The 22,868-nt window shown below is 38.8% G+C and overlaps 1 protein-coding gene across 4 annotated transcripts in view; it reads left to right on the plus strand.

Annotated features, from left to right (window-relative positions):
- LOC121281002 (disabled homolog 2-interacting protein-like) overlaps window positions 1-22,868 on the plus strand; it is a 425,229-nt gene that overhangs the window by 169,021 nt on the left and 233,340 nt on the right. The window contains exon 2 of one of the 4 annotated variants that reach the window (XM_041193537.1): window positions 3,260-3,478. The exons of the other annotated variants lie outside the window; for them this stretch is intronic. Coding sequence (XP_041049471.1) covers window positions 3,438-3,478 — 41 coding nt within the window. The 5' untranslated portion in view covers window positions 3,260-3,437. The remainder of the gene's footprint in view (window positions 1-3,259; window positions 3,479-22,868) is intronic. 4 annotated transcript variants of the gene reach the window in all.

Consider the following 22,868-nt stretch of genomic DNA (forward strand, 5'->3'; position numbering starts at 1 on the left):
AGGATCTTTTCCAGCTTAATTGTTCCCACATTTGTTTCGTGTGAAACGAGGCATGCCTTTATTGTGGTTATTGGTGCTGTTCTCTTGTGATGTGCATATTTTCTGGATTTTGGAAGAAATTAATTATTTAAACAAGTAGTTTAATTTTTTTTATAGCTCAACAGCCTGATATTTTTTCGGGAGAATAAATAAAACTGGCTGCCAGGCTATTGTCCTATTTCAACACATACGTACACGCTTTGTTTTTGAATATTTACATTTGACTATTGTATTTGGGGTTGGGCTGTGTAAAGTGCAGTGTTCAGTTAATCTGTTCTATCTGTACCTTGACCGCGAGTTATTGTGAGAAGAGGTTGGTGACTGTGGTACAAGGATATCTGAAAGCGAACCGCTTATCAACCGACATTTCCCCCCCCTGAAAATACAGGTATCTGTGCATAGGTAGGGATGAGTTGCTCAGTCTGTCACCTGTCCGTGCGATTGCTTTTTTTTAGCGGGGGCAGGGTGCTGAATCTGGCCGTGTTTTCAGTCCACTATATTAAAAGATCGGTAGCGATGAGATACTTGATGTGTTTTTTTTTGTTTCAACACCATCATAATGAATAGTAAGATACTGTCCACATGAGTGGGGTATTTATTATTCAGTCATTTCGTCGATCTATATAGTGTAGATCGCAGTAATTGATCTGCTGCTGAGTCTCTTCAGGCAGCCGGGACCACACGTTCTTGCCCGCCAAGCTATTCCGTCAATTTTGCAATTCGCTTTTAAAAGTAGTGATAATTAACCATCTGTTCCCTTCAAACAGCATATATCATTCCATACTAAAGAAGGCATTCGACATATTTCTTATTAATTAAGGGGCAAAGTGAAAGCGGAATTATGAATAATAAGCCATCGACGTATATTTCCTGTACTCAGTTAGGGTAGAGTGATTGAAATATTTAAATTTGATATGCATTGTTGGAATGAATATTCTATAACCATGTAAAAAGAATGTTGTGCTGTAAGCAGCCAGTGAATAGTGCTGGCTACCCAATTATTTTCCTTTTTTCATTTTATTCATTGGGGTATTGCACCAGGATTGGTCATGGAAGCAATGTTTATATCAGTTCTTCAGTAGTAGTAAATTGAAAATGAGTGTGGTTCAAACTCATGTAAATCATGTATAAGTGAAATTGAATCTAATTATCCCCAGTCCAGTCTACACATGCTCTGTCTGTTAAAATGACAAAAGGAAAAAAGATTGCTGCACTGGCCTTTTGAAAGATGCTTTAAATCCATTCTGAATTTGACGACAGATGTTCCCTATTAATTTAGCTGCAATTATTGTTTACCATGAAGAGGATTTTGGCCCCATGCCTTTTCCATAAACTTAAACTGCAATTTAATAAGCCAATAAAATGTGCAAGTATGGTATCAGTGCTACAGCAATAATACTTCCTCTTAATGCATGTCATTTATTACATGTCAGATTTTTCAAACTTGTTTAAAATTGAGTGTACATGATCCAATTCTAATCATTTAGCAATGAATGCATGGTCACATCTGGTTTTGGTTGGATTTGCAAAAGGTTGGGAATCCAAAGAAAAAATTGGCAAAGTTGCGGAGAAAAGCAAGTTCTTTTTAGTATCACACTTACGCCTGACATTCCTAACCTACATTCATCCACAAATATTACATTTATTTACTTCAATTATCCTCTCCCAATCCCCTTCCTCAAATGTCATCATCATGAACTAAAATGCTTCTTTTATTGAAGTTCAAGCTTAAGTAGATGAACGGCTATCCACATGGAGTCTTCCGCAACTTTTCCAAGTGTTTGACCTTAAGGGACCCAAAGAGATGAAATAAAGGGATTGCTTTTGATAAAAGCTTTTGATAAGTTATACGTTTTTTCTCCTTTTGTTTTCTCTCCTTCAGTAAAGGCTTGCATTTGGATGTACGGCCTGTATATGTTCATCAGCCCTCGTACCACCTGAGTGACCATTATTTTTGCCAAAACAGTGAATTAATAGCTAACTACAGATATTTGACTGTACTTTCTAGAAAGGGCTATTGTGTAGCAATCAGGCACAGGAACCATAGCTGATTTCCCTCCCACCACCACCCCCTCTCACCAACGAGACTGAAGCCAGTTAAAGTGCCAGATTGCCACTTCAGCTGGGATAAACAAACTCACCATGGGCAAGGTATCAATCCCAAGACTTCCTGATCTGAATGGGTTAGATAGACACTTCCTTTATCAGCAAGAGTTATTAGAGAGTAGTGAGCCTCCTGACATTACAACAGATTTTATTTTAACGGTGAGTGTTTTTAATAGCTAAGTGATTTAATTGCAAGCTCCTGCCATCACCACAGTGAATGCTCTTAAATGTTGACTTTTCAGAATCCTGATCCTTTTATCATTAACTCAGTGTTAAATATTCTGATTAAGTGCACACTTCTGTAAGGTAGATCCTTTTAAATTCACAGATTTCCAAGACTTCTCATAGGTCCTTCACTCACTTCATTGTACAGTTTGTTGCTTCCTCAACCCCATTGTCTCAGGCAGACACAATATTTCATATATTTTGGTACAAAGCAATCAGACTTTATTGCTGCAGCCAGGTTTACCCGAAGTGTTGATAAGGCTGAGTGACAGCACATGGTAAGCTCAATCAGTCACAGTGTATCTGGACAATTGCTGAAGATAAGTGGTTATTGATATAGTTTCAAATATAGAGCATGTTAAATCCAAGGATGTGTAGGTCAACAAAAAAAGTACTGACTTTTAAGCTGCATTTGCTCATTCTGTTTTTCAAACTCTATTAACTTTACATGTGAAATACATTTGCTTGTTTTTTTTTTTCTTTTTTTCTCTAAAGGGCTAAATGTGTTCAGGCTTGATGCTCTGTATGACTCACATTGCTGTCCCTCCTTTCGCCTGCTGTCACTGGTGCTGATTTAATAAAGCACTTCCGTCAGGAGGTAGCGAAAGACACTGACCTGACAGTTGTCTTAAATGAACTTAGCAACTGACTTGATTTATCTTGAGGTTTTCAGAAAGTCAAATTTATGGCACTTTGCCTGATCTTTTATTTTTAAAAAAGTAAGGAAAATTAAACCACTTTTGCAGAATAATAGGTCAGCCAATTTTAATGAAAAAAAAATGTTGAATATAATATATAGCGTGCAGCATTAAACAAACAAGCCTCACTTTGCAGTTTTGGATGTCATAAGAATCCTGTTGTTTTACAATCTTTGTATGCTTTCACTTAGATTCTATAACTATATTATGCAGCAATGAATACCAGCAGATGCTTCATCACAGCTACTGTGTAGCATTTGACCATGCTGTTTCTATGGCTGTCGGTGCTTGTCCATCTCCAGTCAGAAAGTGCTCATAAACATCTTCAAGTTTCTTTGATGAGTAAAGTACTATGGCTGCTAACTGAAGATGGAATCAATCTCCCTTTGTTTTTGGAATTTTTGCATACAGTAAGTTAAGACTCTTACATTGGTATGGTTTTTGTTTACGGTTTTCACAGTCCACCTAGCTGTGGTCTTGCATTTCTAGTCTATTCTAATTTCTGTTATTGGTGCAAGACTTAATTCTCCTATAAAGCAATCAGAAAAATTTCATTGCTGTGTTATGAAAAAAAAACCTTGATTGTTTTCAGTGCTGAATCATAATTTAATGAGTTTACTCAGAACCAGAACATTTGTGATGCTGACAAGTGCACCTAATATTAGAAGCATTGATTGGATATTCCTGATTTAATCCTAGGGCAGAGAAAGTTTATCAATAAGTTGGCTTTGTAAAACTATGTATGTTTAGAGCATAGACAACAAGGACAGTGAATGTAATGAAACAGTATTATATGTCAGAAGAGAAGTAAGATAAAAATGATCGATCACTGAATAAATGAACACAGACTCCACTCATTTGTATGCTGTTTTGTTGTATTTTACAATATGTGATTGGTATGATTTTATAATTTTTAGTTTATTATGTCTGTGTTGCCTTACACTAGGATCTCAAGAAAACATAATGGTGGGTGGTATAAGTTTCAGATATCTACTTAAACTGAAAAGCACCCAGCATTTTCCTTCAAACCTGGGCTGTGTTTGGTCAGAGCTTTTTAAATTAAATAATGGCAAGGTGAAGTCCCTATGCCCGGTTGGAAGCTAATAGTGGTGAGAGCAATTTGAGGTGATGAATTATGAGCATCACTCACGAAGCATATCACACCATATTAAAATTTATTTGTTTAAGGTTTTCCATAACCAAATGGCAAGTGATGCTGCACTTGATCATAACTATCAGCTTTTGTCCCCCCTCCCCCAACTGATTACTACCTACTTCTTCATGAAAGCAGATGATTTATCAAATCTAGCTGAGGTAATCTTAGTTATAGCTCACCTTTATTTTCTGTTAGGATTTAACAAAAATCTATTGTTAACGCTCAGCTCGGCCTTTGCCCAATCATGAAAGTTGCCTGTCTCTCTTATGCTCAGGCTTGGAGATATTTATTCCATATTTTAGCCTTTGCCTGTGCTTGGAATGGCCATTCAGTCAGGCTTTCCCATATTTTGGTTTAAATTATTTCAAGGTTCTAAAAAATAGATGTATCTGTTGAATCTCGTGTTTAAAGGTGTTATCGGTTGGAGTCCATTTTTGATGTATTCTTTAGATTGTTTTAAAATTCTCGCTGGATCAAGGACTTAACTTCTACACTGTTCAGCTGATTCTTAGGGAAAATAGAGTTGTGTTTCTAGAGCTACAGCTTCATTCTTGTAGGCTGGCTTTCCTTATCCACCCGCAGCAGGTTGGATAGGTATGAAAGGTCAAATAGATTGAAGTCAGTGAAAGAAATTGATTTGCTGCTAACTAAGCAAGGAAAGTATTTTCCCAGTGTGTTAGATCTCAAAGGTAATCTGTCAATAAAGACAATAAGGCAAAAGAGACATTAACCCTAATTCCATTTATTCTAAAATGAAGTGAATCATATAATCTAGGTGGAATTTTGTAAATATCCTTGATTTATTTTGCTTTTTCTCAAAATGGCGTTTTTCCTGCCTCTTCTGCAGAAAATTTGCCATTTGCCAGCAAAGCTGGTAAAACCAACCTGGAATCAATGCATTTGCAAGTTGTACACATTGTCATATAATTGGTTTAATTTCAAATACTTGAATTTTATTGTTTTGTCTCTGCCAAACTCTCCTCACTACCAGAAGATGAGGACGGGATAGCTTAGCCACTGGTATAGTCAACGCTGCTTCTTCAGTGTGCTGATAAGAAGTCTGTTTCAATGCTGCAGAAGGGACTCTTCCTTTGCTTTTTTTTTTATCTCCCATGAATGTGAATATGAATAAAAGCTTGAATTTTAACTTCTGTTTCCCAGGTAAAAATATGGTGATCTAATGTGCAGCTTACTAATTTTTGAATGTAGTATACATTCTTTTTTAGATTTTTAGCCATTTATGGGAATGAGACTGACATTTTCCACTTGAAAACCAATCTAATCTTACAGGCAAGTCTTCATAAAGCACCATTTACACATATGCTTTTCAATATTGCTGATAGCATACTCTTAAGTGCCTTTATTATTTTTTGTATATCATGTCCCACATAAACATTCCTGCCATAGTAACAAGACATTATAATAGGGAATTTTCTGCCAGAGGCAATGGTTCAGTGTAGTGTAATCTTTGTCTTTAGTGCGTGAACTGGGAGTTTGCACAATTCAGCGATTTATCTCTGGGATCCCCAGTTGTATTCAACCAAGGTCAACTTATCTCAGACAACAACCTTACAGAGGTCCAGGACTGGCTTTGCATGCTTAGAAGGGTATTACTTCAACAAATGTTTTCCTTTCAGTCTATAACTATAATTCCAAGCCACATTTAGTAATGCTTTCTCCTCTTAATTTTGCATGAAAATTAATCAACATTCATATCTGGTACAGAATACAGTGAGTACTCAACTCAGCCTTGTTCAAAAATAATTCATCACATTAACCCGGTCAATTTTTGCCTCATCCATTGAGCTTGTTCTCTTCTGGCATGCCAGTAATTGCTGATAATCACACGGTTCTCTACTGATGAGTAGAACTGAACAACAATTGACCAACCAAAAGCAAAAGAGATTTACAAACAGGACAAAAATTAGGTTACTGATAAGCCTCTGCTCATGTTACCTCAATATCCAAAGTTCTTCAACAAAAACTAGTTTTGAAATCCAAAAGCATTTCAGGAACCACAATCTGATTTAAAAATAGGTAAATCCTGTATCCTATGATATATTTTTATTTCTGCCATATGAAGAAAGAACTTGAATATATATAGTACCTTACCATGGCCGAAGGATGTCCCATACTGTTTTCAAACCAATTAATTAGTTTTTGAAGTGCATTAGTTTTTTTATAGGCATTCAGATCGACATCATTAAATGTTTTACATTAAAGGGAACCAAACAATGGATACAAACTAGAGAAAATGAAGAGTGTCAGGTAAGGAATCAGATTAAACTGCTTTAATTCCTCTCAAATCTCTTCTTCTTCGCCTCTACCACCAAGTTCTTAGGCCAGTTCATCTATAGCCTGAGGCTCAACTTCTCTTGAAGTCTCCTTGATAGCTTTCATGGCTCAAAGAAAGAAATGAAATCAAGAACTTGCATTTTATATAGCATCTTTCATGACCTCAGGACATCCTAGAGCGCTATACAGCCAAAATACTTTGTGTATATTTAGTGCCATAGTAGAGGGAAACGTGGCAGCCAATTTGCAGTCAACAAAGTCCCTCAAACAATAATGAAATAAATGACCATTAAACTGTTGTTTTCGTAATGAATGTTGGACAGGACAGTGAGAGAACTCCACTGCTCATCTTCAGATAGTGCCATGGAATCTTTTATATCTATCTGTGAGAGGAGACATAACCTTAATTTAATGTCTCCTATATCCTAGCACTGCACTGGCATTGCACTTTGATGTCAGCCTAGGTTATGTGTTCAAGACCTGCAGCTAGGATGGCTTGAACCTAGGATCTTCTGATTCGGAAATTACTTCTGAGCAAAGACTAACATGATTCAACCCTCTACAAGTTGCAATTCAGTCAAAATGCTACTGCCCACATCCTTACCCAATTTCCCATCATCCCATCATATTTAAGTTCCACTTCATGCCATCTTTGAGTTGACTTTGTTGTTTTCAAATTTCCTAATTGCTTTTTTCCCACCCTTCAATATTCATCTCCTTTTGTCATGCATTTTTACATTCTTGCATCTGGTGTTTCTATTCCATGATTGATAGCCACTTGTTAAGCCATTATACTCATGCCCCATGGGATTGTTTGCCCAGCTACATCCCATTTTCAACCTGATAGCAAAACCCTTCTCTCTCATTCTGGTCCTTGATCTGTTGCTTATTGTTTCCTCCACTTTCGCCTCTTGCTTGATGTTCATTGATTTGACCTCCTTAATATAAAAACACTTTGAGATGTCGTCCTGTGATGTGAAGCCTGCTGCAGAAATACAAACTGCTGTATACAGGCAGCAAATTGTGCAACATGTGGAAAGTGAAGAAATTAGTCGAAGTTATGATGGGATGTGGTATTGCAACAAACAACGTGCCTTAACATGTGTGAAACAGTAATTACTGAAATCTGTACAACAGATGCCCTGAAGGATTCACATTAAAAATTCAATTAGAATAAAAGTGCCTGGAGAAACAGACCTCCTTCCGACCACCACACACCACCGCGCACCCCCTCCCCCCCCCCCCACAACTTCACGGTCCCCCTCTGAAGCCTTCAATCTCCCCTCTGCCAACCTCAACCCCTGTCTCACCACTGCCACAATAGCATCAACTCCCATGTTTTGATGGTGTCACGCTCTATGCCAAGATTGTGCTAACCCCAGGACTGTACCCAAGGGTCCCTGGCTTTGGCCTCTCCTGCTTGGCAACTCAGCAGTCAATTTGGAGGTTGGAGGACAATGCAATATTTGATGACAATAGAGAGATCAATGAGAGCAGAGTAGCACAATTAAACAAGGTATTTTTTGTGACTTGACCAGAGTAGTCCCATTGCTGTGGACAGTAGTATGGGGAGGTAGTGGTAATGTTGGTGGACTGGTAATTCAGAGGTCCAGGCTCTGGGACATGGGTTCAAATCCCACCATGGCAGCCAGTGGAATTTAAATTCAATTAATTAAATTGAAAGCTAGTCTCAGGTGGATTGTTTGTTTCACTAATCTCCTTTTGGGAAGGAAATGTGCCATTCTTATCCAGTCTGACTGACATTTGACTCCAGATCTACATTAATGTGATTGACTCTTAACTGCCCTCTGAAATGGCCTAGCAAGCCACTCAGTTCAAGGCCAATTAGAAATGAGCAACAAATGCTGGGCTTGTCAGTGACATCCCATGGAAGGATAATGAAGAAAAATGGAAGGTGTCAAATGCAATGAGAGAGCTGGGCTGCTGGGATCACAACACCACAAGAAGTTCGGCCAGTATTAGGAAAGAATTAGGAATTGATGATATTGGTCATGAAAGAGCTGTGTTGGGAAAAAAAAAAGTAATTACAGCAGAGAAGGCCTCTTATGGTCTGCCTTCAATTTTCTAGACAGGTTTCTGACTCATGACTTTAATTTAAAAAGGTGCGAGTTAACCGCTCTAAAAATGAAAAGGAAACAAGTTAAAGAAAATATAAACAGCAGAGGTGGTTGAAACCAAATGTGGAACCTTTACAAATATTCCAACACAATTGAGATGAGATTAACAGCAGGTCAAGGATGTTCACATAGGTATTCTTGTAAGGAAATCACAGAAGAAGGAACACCTACAGTAACATGCTATACTGATAGTAACCCTAATTCAAGTTTTGAATTTAAAAGTATGTGCTGCAGTATGGTATCTCCTTGCTAGGGGTCATTAACCCTTTGAGTCTTTAAATACTTTGGCATTGTTTGTGTTTTTTTAAACTAGACTTCCAAAATAATACTTCTAGGATCCAGGCCAGCTATCAACTTCCAGGCTATAAAAGCAATGTTACTGCATACTTCATTGCAGCCTACAGTGCTCCATCTTCCCTTCCACAATAATGGCATTTGATAAACTAAGATACTCATTGTTGCCAATTTATGAAATTGCTGGTTCAAATAAATTTGAAGAACAAAAGAACAAACCAGCTGCTATCTTCATGCTGCCCTTTCAAAGTAAAGAACCAATAAAAATTCTTTGTGCAATTACTACATATTTAACTTTATACAAATTATTTAACTTGACATTTTCTGTTTTCTATTCTTTCCATGAGATTGGTGTTGATGAGATCAATTCCCTGTTAAGATGAGAGGATGGACATTTTAAACTAACATTAAAAATGTAAACATTAAATGTACAGTTACATTTCTGATAACATAAAGCCATAAACATGGTGGGATCATCATTTTGTTTAGTTCCATGGAGCTGGTTACATCCAGACCCCTATTACTGGTATTCATTTATAGTTTATTTATACAGAAGCATATCTACATGAAGATGCATGTGCTTGAGGCAATTTCTTATTATGAGCCTATTAAAACAAATTATTCATTATCAGTGCATTAGTATGTCAGAAGTGATGTTCCATTAGAAGTTGTTCTTAAGGCAAATAATTCCACTTGAGTAAGTTACTAAACTTATTTGGTCTCTAAGATTATAAATTATTAAGGCAGATATATTGCTACTAACAGTGAATTTTTAAAAAAAGTTTTGTTCCTTGACTTTTCTGGTGCTTTAACTCTAAAGCATCGGTAAAATGAGACCTGTTTTTTAAGTTTTTGTACCTCCATGGTTGATGTTTTGAACAAATCATAGGTCTTTTTGGCAATAAAAATGTCCTGTTTTACCTAATCAACCTTACTGGTCTTTTATTTTTATTTTATCATTGGATCAAAGGTATGTTAATTTGATGGTTGAGTTGTGATTTTAATTCTAGATAAATTTTTAGAAGTAGGATTTTATCCTTTGTGAAACTTGCATTTTCAATATAAAATTCAGAACCTATTATAATTAATTTTCATTCTGTTTAACAGTTTTTTTAAATAAAGTTTTTGCGATCTTGTGCAAAAGACACTCTCTGTATAACCATAAGCTGTAAATCTGGTCATCTATACAGAATTCAAATGTAACATATCCTTACAAGCTTGTTATTATTCAGAACTATCAGGAGTAGTTTCTGTTGCTTCTACTTTACGAGGTTTGACCTAGGGTTGTGGAGTATTTCATTTGTAGTCGGTGCTTACAAATGATACCTGAAGGACGGCTCTGATCAGGGGAATATGTAATTTGTTGATGTTAATGAGAAAGCAGGATGATCTGAATGCGCTGCTGTTTTGCCTGCTGGTTATATTTTTCATTTATGTTATAATTTTTGTTCGAATGTCAAATGACTTTTATCCTTGCTTTATATAAAAAGACATGCTACCTGTTTAACTGCCAGGTTCTTTTAGCAGTTTAATGATGCTCAATTTGATACCTGCAAGCTATCATTAGTGATTCTTATGTGATAACCTCAGTCCAGTCTGAATGAGTGAAAACCTGAAAAGAAAATATATTGTGCAGTTTAGTGGCACTTTGCAAATACCTGGGTTTTGCTCAGATTCATGTATGTTACCTTGTCTATTGTGCTTTTTTGGTACAGTATATTCATATTATGATGCTCTAAAACATGATGCATAGCTGGTTCCCCAAGCAAATTCACTGTCTTTGACCCTTTATCTGGGGTATCATCGAGCAGGGGTCTGATGTTTCTCTTGGTTGTTTGGGAGGGGTGGAGAGGGTTGATTTTATTTCAAATAATCCAGCCAAGTGATTCACATCTGCCTAGTGATTTGTGTCAAGAGGGAGAGAGAAGCAATCATGGCTAGGGACTGGTGCATAATGCATGCTAAAATGAATGAAGGCGTACAAATAAAGGTGCATATATTTTTAATGTGACACATATTCGCTGGACTTGAATACACAGCCTTTTGACTTGGGTGAGAATACTGCCAGTGAGCCGTAGCTCTGAAATTACCATCCTAAAACTCTACACTTTTCTTCCTTTTAATAGCCATCTTAAAACCTACCTCTTTGACTGAGCTTTTAGCCACTCCTCATTATACCTTCACCTTTGATTGTTTACTACTGCTGTGCATTTTCCAATGTAAAAGATGCATTATAAATGCAATTATTTGTTCTTAATGGTTTCCTGGTTGTGCATAGAGTTTGGGGGTGGTGGAGTGGGGAGAGTTTCTCCATGTTCCCTAATAGTTTAGGAATACAACTTTGGGATGGAATATTCATTTTTGAGTTTTAGATCTCAGAACATGCATCCTGAAGAAAATGCATATTTTGCTATTATTGGATTGCCAACTCTCAATTGAGTTCCTGGAAAGTTGATCAGTTTCAGTGTGAAGTTCTAACAACCAGCAGCCCACCAGGTGGTGAAAGTGCACAGGCACGAGCCAGAGGTGCAAAGCTCTGCTTTCCTTCTCAGTTGCCAGTAGCAGTGTCCAGGGGATACATCTTCTATTTCTGAAGACTCTCGGATAATCTGCACGGGTTGGCAACTCTATGCTCTAATCCTGCTGTCATATCAGTCAAGCACTGCCATTTATTTACAGAGATAAACACAGATTGCAATGACTAATGCCAACTTTATTTGCCAAATCCTCCTCCCACACATCAGCTTTCAGTCCTGTTCACTTAAAACGCACCCCCATGTTGGCACAAGAATTTGTTTCTGTCATTGTCATTAATTACATTTATGCTGGTAGACTGAATGAACAAAAATGACTTTGAGAGAAAACAGTGCTGTTTTCTGAGAGCAATATTGAACCATATTTTCTTTTCAGTCTAACAGTAATTTTCATTAAACTGTTTGTTATCAATGGACATGTTAGAGTAGAGTTGTTCAGACTTTGTGGAATGTATCGAATATCAGAGACTACATTAAGTATAGATCCATGTTCCTATTGATTTAGATTTCTTTATATTCTTTCATGGAATGTGAGCATAGCTGGCCAGGCCAGAATTTGTTGCCCATCCTTAATTGCCTTTGAGAAGACACCTTCTTGAACTGCTGCAGTCCATCTGGTGTGGGTAGACCCACAGTGCTGTTAGGAAGGGAGTTCCAAGATTTTGACCAGTGACAGAGAAGGAATGGCAATATATTTCCAAGCCAGGGTGGTGACTTGGAGGGGAACTTCAGGTGGTGCTCCCATGTGTCTGCTGCCCTTGGCCTTCTAGGTGTTAAAGGTCACAAGTTTGGGAGGTGCTGTTGAAAGAGGCTTGACAAGTTGCTGCAGTGCATCTTGTATATCCCCTGCTGCCACTCTGCGCCAGCAGTGGAGGAAGCGAATGTTTAAGATGGTGGATGGGATGTCAGTATCGTGGGCTGCTTTGTCCTGAATGGTGTCAAGCTTCTTGAGTGTTGTTGGAGCTGCGCTTATCCTGGTGAATGGAGAGTATTCCATCACACCCATGACTTGTGCCATGTAGATGGTGGACAGGCTTTGGGGAGTCAGGAGGTGAGTTACTTTCTGCAAAATTCCCTGGTTTTGACCTGCTCTTGTAGCCACAGTATTTATGTGGCTGGTCCAGTTCAGTTTCTGGTCATTGGTGACCCCCCAGGATGTTGATGGCAATGCCATTGAATGTCATGGGAAGATGGTTTGATTCTTTCTGATTGGAGATGGTCACTGCCTGGCATTTGGCTGATGCAAATATTACTTGTCACTTACCAGCTGAAGCCTGAACATTGTCCAGGTCTTGCTGCATACGGACACGGACTGCTTCAGTATGTGAGGAATCGTGAATGGCACTGAACATTGTGCAATCATTGACTAACATCTCTACTTCTCGCCTATTGATGGATTGGAGGTCATTGTTGAAGCTGCTGAAGATGGTTGGGTCTAGGACACTACCCTGAAGAACTCTTGCGGTGATGTCCTGGGGCTGAGATGTGTAGCCTCTCACAAGCACAAGCGTCTGCTTTTTGCTGAATGTGACTCCAACCAGTGGAGGGTTTCCCTCCCAATTCCCATTGACTTCAACTTTGCGAGGGTTCCTTGATGTACCTTAGCTTCTGATCTGATTTAGGATTTACCCAACAGTGAAACAGCAGTGCCAAAAACAATCCTTCCCAAAACTCCAGCCTCACAAAATGTAAAAGAGCAAACAATAATGATCTGCATAACTCATCATGTAGAGCATTTTCTTAAGCAGCTATTGGGTAGGCACTGCACAATGTTAAAGGACAACTGTTGTTGTTGATGCTGCATCACCAAAATGGTCACCACTGGAATCCTTTCTGTTCATTTAACACTTCATCAAATTCTCTCAAAGTAGAGAAGAGGTTTTAGACTTTATCACTGTCAGATGTGCAACTCTAAATGTCACTGTTGGTGGGAGCAGTTGTGAAAGACAGTAAGATAGCTTAGCAAAATGGAAATTTTATGAATACAAATTGAAGAAACAAGGCAACATCGCATGACTGAAATAAAAACAGAAAATGGTGGAAATAGATAATGTCTAGAAGATGCATTTCATATGTTTTATTTTATCTTTAAAGTAACAGCTCCAGTGACAAAAACTTTTGTGTGAAACATATACTGCATGTAATCAACTGCTCTGCTAAGTAATTGCAAATCTATAAAATTATAGCATCACAAATTACATAGGTCACATTCTTAAGGACGATAGGACAATAATTACAACTGATTAATTTTGTTTCTTGGCTCTGGAGTAAATTTTGCTACTGTGACAAAATCATCTTTAAAAAGAAAGAGGGAGGCCTGATTGTTTGCCCTGCTTCTGCAGGTTATGTTACTGTTTTGGTCAAATAAAATGATGCCTGAGAACCAAAAAAGGTCTCCTGTTTATGTAAAATACCAGGAGCTGTACAAGAAATGTGATAGCTCACAGGCTAAAATTATCACTGGCTTCTACAGGTTTCAGATCATCAATATCCTACTCTGACCTACTGTTTATTATGTGAATGCTCCCTTCAAAAGTTTCCAGATTACTTGAGGGAGCTGCATGCTTTGTAGTAGAAACTTGGCTAGTGCACTGATTTTCTTTGATCTTGTTTTGCAAGATATTTATTGATTGGTTAAGGTTGCAAGGCAGTAGCTTGATTTAAATGATTCTTAGAAAAGAAGTCAGTGCTTTAGCCAATATGCCACACTGAGAGTTGCAGGGAAGTAGCTGCAACTGAAGAGATGGCTAGATGTTCAAAGAATAGAGATACATATATTCAGTGCTCCATTCCGCCCAGGTTTTTTTCCCCTTTTACTCAGACCCTTTCTATATCCTATCATTGGCTGAGTAGTATTTTTAAGCACCATGCATTACTTGGTCCTGTCCACTTCCCCCATTTTACCTCATGTTTTTCTGTTACACTCAGTATGCCTTTTCTTAGATTTCCTTTCATCCTGTTTAGGTGAGGTTTCACTCCATGACTTGCCAGTTATAAACTTATTCGTATTGAGTTTTCAGATAATCCTCTTAATCTCTTATTGTTTGTCAGGTTGTTTATCTTGTAATTGTTTCTATCTCAAGTATTTTGTCATTTTTTAAGATTAGATCTTATCTGTTTTTCTTCTCTGGCCACAGACTAACTGGGGCAAAGGGAGAGGCAATCAACCTGTATCCAAGCTGTTGCTAGTTTCTCGGATGCTAAGAAATCCTCAAGGGCGGTGTCAATGGTCAATTTTTCTTCTACTCAGCATCTCCTTCACAGCAACCAAGGTGAAACAGGGATCTCAGCGGTGTGGCAGATTGAATCTATGTACAGTTGTTGCTTGTTGTCATGCTGTATATCTTTCTTTAGAAGGGTCACCATTAGAGGGATTTCCTAGATGAGGAAACGGTGTTGGGCATTAATATAAGCAAACCAGAATCTTTTCTCTCTGGGGTAATATTTGTTGTGTGAGTTACACTGTTCCCCATTAAAAATTAAAATTATATATTCATGTGCAGACCTAATGACTCGGCAGTAGTGGAGAGAAGTATAAAGCATTATTTTGTTTTGAGTTTATTGGGCACAAAATGGGTCAGGTTCATTCAATGTCAGAAGAAGCTGGAGAAATGAACACCAGTGCTACTGAATGCTGAGAGGAATGAAAATAAATCAGATTGATAAAGTATTAAACAGAGATCTTTTTTAATCGATAAATGGTTCAGTATGCTTTAATGATAATGTTTAAAAATTATTTTAACATAAATCATGAGCAAGAAGCCATTTCAGTTACTCAGGTAATTGAATCTGCAAATCTTGTTCTGATTCCTTTGCTATTCATAGTTGTGATATGTGTTTCCTTGTTAAAAATGAAGTGGGTTTAAGATTTTACTCCATCTAACTCTTTAAATTATAAATTAATATTAAAAGCTACTTACTTATCTTGTGAATTTAATAATTTAAGTTAGGTACAACCATTTTGCTATATCCCTGGAGTACAGGAGCATTCAAATTTGAAGTTTTTTTGCATTTGCTAACCATTTCTAAATTCATTTTACATTTTCAGCCTTTAAAAATTAGATGGTATTTGGGGATGTGCATTTTGCCCATTTTAACTGGATTATGCCATTGTTTTAATGATACATAAATAACAGCACTGAATCAACATATGTATCTGATTATGCGAGTCTCCCAAGTAACTATTGATGATGAATCTGTAGGTAAGTTGTTCATAATACAAATAGTTGCTTGGCAGTGCAGAACTTGAGTATTGCTGAAAAGAGAGACTTGCTGTTGAAGCTTTTCATCTTGCACTCATCAGGGTAGATGTAAAAATACCAATTTCAACAGAAGCAACAATTTATACTGCACAAAAACAGGGTGTTCATTGGTTGGCTAGTCAACTTTGGTCAAAGCATTGCCATGGAGAATGCACCGGAAAGATACTCTTCCCCATGCTTTCATTTAATTTAAAAAGGCGCAATGCCTGGACGTGCTCTTTCTGCTTGCAGAGGGCAGGGCCCTGTGTACGAATAGCATTTGCTGTGGTTCAGAGGTAAACTCTTGCCTCTGAGTCAGAATGTTGTGTGTCCTCAAGTCGCATTCCAGGGACTTGTGCGCATAATGTAGGCTGATCATAAGAAATAGGATCAGCAGTAGGCCATTCAGCCCATCGAGCCTGCTCTGCCATTCAATAAGATCATGTCTGATCTGATTAACCCCGCTTTCCCCATACCCTTTCACTCCCTTGTTGATCAAAAATCGATCCAACTCATCTAGGTCAACTTGTCTAGGATATATTCAGTGACCCAGCCTCCAGTGCTCTATGTGGAAGAGAATGCCAAAAACTAAATGCCCTCTGAGAAAATAAATTCCTCTTTATCTCTGTCTTAAAACCCCTTATTTTTAAACTGTAAAGCCCTTGTTCTTGATTCCCCCATGAGAGGAAACATCTTCTCAACATCTAACTTGTCAAGCTCCCTCAAGATCACTTGTCATTCTTCTAAACAGCCCAAACTGCTCAACCTTTTCTCATAAGACAACTCCTTCATCCTAGGAATCCTAGTAAATCCTAGCCTAGTAAATTTTCTCTGAACTACTTCCAGTGAAAATATACGCTCCCTTAAGTAAGGAGACCAAGACTGTACACAAATGTGGTCTCACCAATTCTTTGTACAGTTGTAGTAAGTCTTGCTTACTTTTATACACCAACCGCCTTGCTGTATCTGCATGCTGACTTTTTGGGATTCACGTACAAGGACATCCAGATCCCTCTGTACTGGAGTGTCCTGCAGTTTCTCTCCATTTAAATAATATGCTGTTTTATTCTTCCTGCCAAAGTGGACAACCTCATATTTTTCCACATTATTCTCCATCTGCCAACTTAACCTTTGTATCATCAGCAAGTATGGCTACAATTCAGTTGGTCCTTTCATCTAAGTCTTTAATATAGGTCATAAATAATTGAGGCCCAAGCCCTGACCCCTGCAGCACTCCACTAGTTACAGTTTGCCAACCTGAAAATGACATTTATCTCCCAGTACACTCCTTCATTGCTGCACTGTCGGGCATGCCATCTATTGGATATGATGTGAAACTGAGGCCCTGGCTAATCTCTTTGGTGCAAATAAAAGATCCCACTGTTTTGAAGAAGAGCCAAGGAGCTCTCCACTGTGTCCTGACTAATACTTATCCCTTAGCTTGTGGAAGCTTGCTGTGCGTGCATTGGCTGCTTTGGCGACACATGTTGGAGATACAATGCAAAAAATGCAATAGAATATTTAAATGTAACAGTGAAGTGGTATATGGCCAATATTCCTACCAGCTCTATCAGCAAGTATCTCTCTTGTTAAAGACAAAAAATACATTTTGAATGAAATGTACCAATGCTAGGCTGCAATGCCCCCTGCAACACACCCACACACCTCTGTAATATCACTGCCCTAAGACAGTAGTGGTTGTCCTATTTGTCACACCCATGCAGGTTTCCCTGCGAATGTATGAAATATGAACACTTTAATTTGTCTAAAACCAACATGGATAATGGGCAATCTGCGTTGTAACAAGAGGGAATCAAGGGGGTGATGTGACCTCCCTCCATATCTGCAAATATACATGAAACTGCCCAAGACTGGACATCAGGACATCAAACTGATAAACAATCTTTTGAAACATTCCTTTGAGAATACATTAAAAATGCAACAGATCTCTCCTGTGGATTTAACAGCTACAGTTGTCCAAATGCTTACAGAAACTGATGAACAATGACCACACAGATTTAATGGCTGCAGAATGAAATTCCATGGAATGGGCGGGAAGAAAAACATGAGATGCAAATGGCCGAGATCCAAACCCCATTATGTGTAAATACTAACGTTGTCAGGGACCACTTGTGTGAACAATGACAACACCTAAACTATGGTCATCTGACAGAACCAACTTATGATAAACATTTATCAACACACATCTTGAGCAGCAGCCTCATGTTAGTCAGTCTGGGAGACAAAAAGACCACAGAGGGAAGAGACCCCACCCAGAAAGGAAGAACCCTGCCTGGAATTCCATTAACCAAATTTTCAGATTTTGCTACAGAGTCTTAACTACAGCTTCATCAGGAGCAAAGCCAGAAACCTACTGTTGCAAGGAGTAAGCCACGGTCAAATCATCACCAGAAACTTCCAACCTCAATTTTCTTCAGTGAACCAAAAAAAATTGTCAGGCCTTTAATGTTTCGAACTTCCACTTCGAAAGCTGAGAATAATGGTGATTTTTTTTGGACTCGTTAAAAAGCTATGTGCTTTTGTGACCCTCTTTTGTAATCATATTTTCTTGTGTGTCTGCATGTATGAATGGGCATTGTTGTGATTACATTCGATGTTGAGAAGTAAACATTCATTCTTTTTTTAAAACGTACAAGAAAACCTGGCTTGTGTTTGTTCTTGAGAGTCACAGCACTCAAGGGGGTTAAAAGGCTACTGTTGAAGAGGCATACGGACTCGAAACGTTAACTCTGTATTCCTCTCCGCAGATGCTGTCAGACCTGCTGAGTTTTTCCAGGTATTTTTATTTTTCTGTAAAACACAGCTTGTTGTGGTTAGTCGAGATGTTGAAAAATGGGGGAACCATCCTATCATCTCTGTCCTGTCTGTGACATACTGTACAAGCAATCTGGAGATGATTAGTTGAAATCTCACTGTGGTGAGTTACAAAACTGAACAGAAGGGGGACAAAATGACCATGGAAATAGTTGCTGGATTGGCCTTAAAAAGCCAGGTGTTCACTAATTCCCTGTCAACTCTACCTGGTCTGATCTATAGCAAATGCTCTCTGAAATAGTCTAGTGCTCGGTTGTAAGTATAGTTAGTAGAAAGTAGCTCACAAAAGGGCATAATAAATATTGTCTGGGCACCAAGGCTCACATCCTAAGAACAGTAAGGAAGAAAAACTGTTAGGCACTGGATAAAGCACATATTAAACTAAGATTGCAGACGACCAAATAAATTTCATATGAGGAATGGGATGCTGTGTACATTGAGCATGGGGCAAGGAAAATGAGGACGGGGAACCAAAAATATGGTCGAGACGCGGGGTTTTCAGAAGCAGGAAGGGAAGCAGCAGGGCGGAGGGACCTGGTTAGAGTTCCAGAGAGAAAGTGCTTAGGTGCGGAACAAGGAAAAGCTAATGTTGGAGAAGAAAGGATGAGTTTTCTTAATGTATCTTACTTTGGAAAAATAAGGAATGGGGGTAAGTTGAATAAGAAAGGTAGCCTGCCTCAACATCCTACTCCTTGCATCAAACATACATGATCTTCTTTACCATAGGGAGCTCCCACAATTTATTCAGTTCAGAGAAAACTGGAACACTTCCAGTTACTAAAATAGATTTGTAATAGACTTTGCTCCTGTTGATTGTAAGTCATGCTTCTGATGTGTCAAAGATGGAATCTGATTGTAGTCACAAACACATGCTGCCCATCTCCCGTCTTGGAAACTGAAAGGTTCCCAGCCAATCCAAACAACATCGAATATTGCTTTTATCTGCGACTTTCATTTGCACTTTGTGCCTGGGGAATAAATGTTTCCAAGTCTCAGCAAAAGGAAGTCAACCCTATATGTTGTCTTCGCAAAATCTTCTGTTGTTTTTGTTTCCAAGCTCCCCTTTGGTTTGTAGGCAGGGGGAAAAGCGAAAAATGCTTTCATTTTAAGTCCTATCACAGAGTTGATCCAAAAATTATTTGGTGTGGAAACTAATACATCGGATTTTTTTGGTGTGCCTGGAATACTAACCTATTTTCTAACTGCCACAGGGCTTTATCTTCTCACTGTAACACACTATGACATGTGTCACGGCTCATTTTTTTCAGGTTGCTGATGTAAAATAGCATATAAAGGGACAATTTTATTGTTTTGAAACCATGTTTATAGAATCGATATATTAAAAAACATTTTCTCAAGAATGTACCCTCTGAGCTCGGCTGGAGAATTTTGCAAATAGTGCACAAGAGTAAAAGATAATTTTAAGTAAAGCTTTTAAGACTTCATGATCATTCAAAACAACAATTTGCTTTGTCAGCAGTAACTTTATTACTTATAGTGATCCAACAAATTTACTTGTACTCGTTGTTTGAAGAAAATATTTTAGATATTGGCTGCATGAAATATTTACAAAGCTATTCATACCTCTAATTTACTGCACACTTTTGTTGCTTTTTAGTATGATAATTACTGCATTTTAATGACTGGAAATCAAATGAGACAAATTTAAATGACAGCAGCATAGACTTTTTAAAACATAATTTACCTTAAAAGCAATGGTGATAACTGTTCATGTTCTGCTTCATTGTGTACTTTGAGTTTGATATATAACTTGAGCATCACAGACATGGATGTAGATCATGTGCCAACCTTTATGAAATTCCCTAGTTACAAGATTGGTCATAGCCATAGAATAAGTTACTGGAGATTATTGTAATTCATCTAAGTAGTAGAAGAAGCATCCTAAGGAAATTCTGCTCTGTGTAGTTCTTAAAGAATTGTTTTTACAGCACTGTGCATGATGGTGCATCGAGGTTTATCAGTATAATTAATGATGACAGGATTAACCTTTTTCCAGCTAATTCACTAAATCCTCATTAGCAGCATGCAACCAAATGGATTTATTGGGGTAAATGCATGACTTGTCAAATGTGCAAATTAGCATAAAAATTATTTTAATTCAGGTATTATATTGAAATAGTACTGTAGAGTAAGCTAGCATGTTTTTTTATAAACTAAATTACTAAATAGTGCAATATAGCTTAATCTGACCAACAATTAATATTACAGAAAATTGGTTAAACTATATATAGATATTTAAAAGAGCATTAAATTTAGCATTCCCAAATGCTAATAAATTTGGCAATTATTGATTGTTCTTTTTGATTCTTCAACTGTTTTAATTAAAGTTCATACCCCAGCTTGTTTCAAAAGCCCAGAACAGTTGAAAGGAGTTACCAGTCACTAAAGGAGGCTGAAGGACAGGAATATAGTGGATGTGGGCAGCTAATTGTTCCAAAAGGTTAAAGAGTGGTTCACACCTCATTTTTGCTGTCTGCTCCTCAAAGCTACGAGACTGTATCACTGCCATATTACCATACCATGGACACCCCCTTAAGCTCTTGAACTTGATAAATCCTATCTCAGTGATCTCTAGAACCATTCCCAGGAATATTCCTAGACTACTGACCAGCTCTCAGGGCAGAAGTTTTTACTCAGTGGGCAGTTGTGCGCCCGACCTGCTCGAGCGTGAAATGATGTGGGTTGGTGTCGGCCAAGCATGCTATTGTCAGTGCACAGTCGCACGATAGCTCAATCGGCAGTGCACCCGCCAATAATTAAAAGGCCTGTTAAGGCCATTAAGTTATCAATTAACGTAAAGTCTTCTCTACCCGTCCAACCTAATGGTTAGCAGGCAGGCGAAATGGCCAAGCGGCCTTTGCATTTTTTTGGAAACCTCATCCAACAGCGGGATGAGGTTTCCAAAAGCAAATAAAAATAAAATAAAAACTTAAATCTTTCTTTAATAACATGTGTCTGCTCATGTGACAGTCACATGAAGGGACATGTTTTATGACACTTCTAGTTTTTAAAGACTTTTTATATCTCTTCATCTTACTGGGGCAGCTCTGTGCCTCAGGGAGATTATGCAGTGCTCACTCGTGCTTGCACAAAGTTCGCACTCAGCTGTTTCACACCCCCTCCCCAGCCCCACCCCAAGCACAGGCACTGCTCAGCGCTGCTGCTCATGTTTCATATTGGACGGGCACTAATTGGCCTGCCTGTGTGTGAAATCGCGGTGCAGTGCTGATCGTGGGCGGCTTCCTGACTACCCCAACCCAGCCCGCCCACCAAGGGCAAAATCGTGCCCTCGGTGTTACAAGACCCTGGGCCCACCACTCCCTCAAGGTACTTTAGACTTAGAGGGCTGAATTTTTAGGTCCCGATAGGGATGGGCATAGAGGAGGCGGGCACTAAATATAGTGCCCCCGATTTCCTATCGCTGTTCCTGCTGCCAGCGATATTCCTCAGGATGGGGGAAGGCAGGCCCCCAAAACCAGCCCAGTTTGGGAATGTGGCCAATTGATGTTGTTAACCAACTCATTGGCAGCTTCTGGAGGACCATTTTGGGATTTTGATCAGGATGTATGGGTTGCCTGCTGTGGGTCAGGGACACAAGGTGTATAGAGGTGCACAGCAGGCCACACCATCAACTTAAGTAACAAAAAACCGAGCATAACAGAGAGGCACACTCAGCCATTGGCACACAGGTGTCATTGGGTGTGTAGAAGATCTGGGAGTGTGGTCTATACATGCTTGGACAGTGCAGGGGTTTGTGCTCCTTCTGGCATCATGGGCCAGAAGAGGAGGGGGCCTGATATTATTGGGAGTCCATCTGAGTGAAAGAAACTCAGTACCTGATAATGGAAGCATGATACTCAGATATTGGGTCTGGTGGCAATCAGGATCAACATCTTCAGCAGAAGCAGAGATCCAGGTGTGAGGAGGGCAGAAGAGAGGGACTAGAGGCAAGGAGGCAACAGAGGCCATACTTCAGCATAGGATCTACTGCAAAAGGCAGAATTGCCTGGACGTGTTGGATAACCGGAGCCACAGGAGACTGCGTCACAGAGATTTGCAGCACTGCTCGCCTTGCCTTGCCAGTAGCTGTAAAAGTCAGTGTGCATGAACCTCTTCACCTCTCGCTCCTTCCAAGGATCAGGTGTGGACCTTGGTGGCATCTTGAAAATGGCTGCACACCACTGCATCTCACAGGTCACTGATGTCCTATTTTCAAAAGCTGGATATTATATCCAATTTCAGACCAATTGGACATCGCAGGCACTAAGGGTAGTGGGTTTTGCCTC

Source organism: Carcharodon carcharias, chromosome 8 (genome assembly GCF_017639515.1).
Source record: "Carcharodon carcharias isolate sCarCar2 chromosome 8, sCarCar2.pri, whole genome shotgun sequence".
Taxonomy (NCBI): Eukaryota; Metazoa; Chordata; class Chondrichthyes; order Lamniformes; family Lamnidae; genus Carcharodon; species Carcharodon carcharias.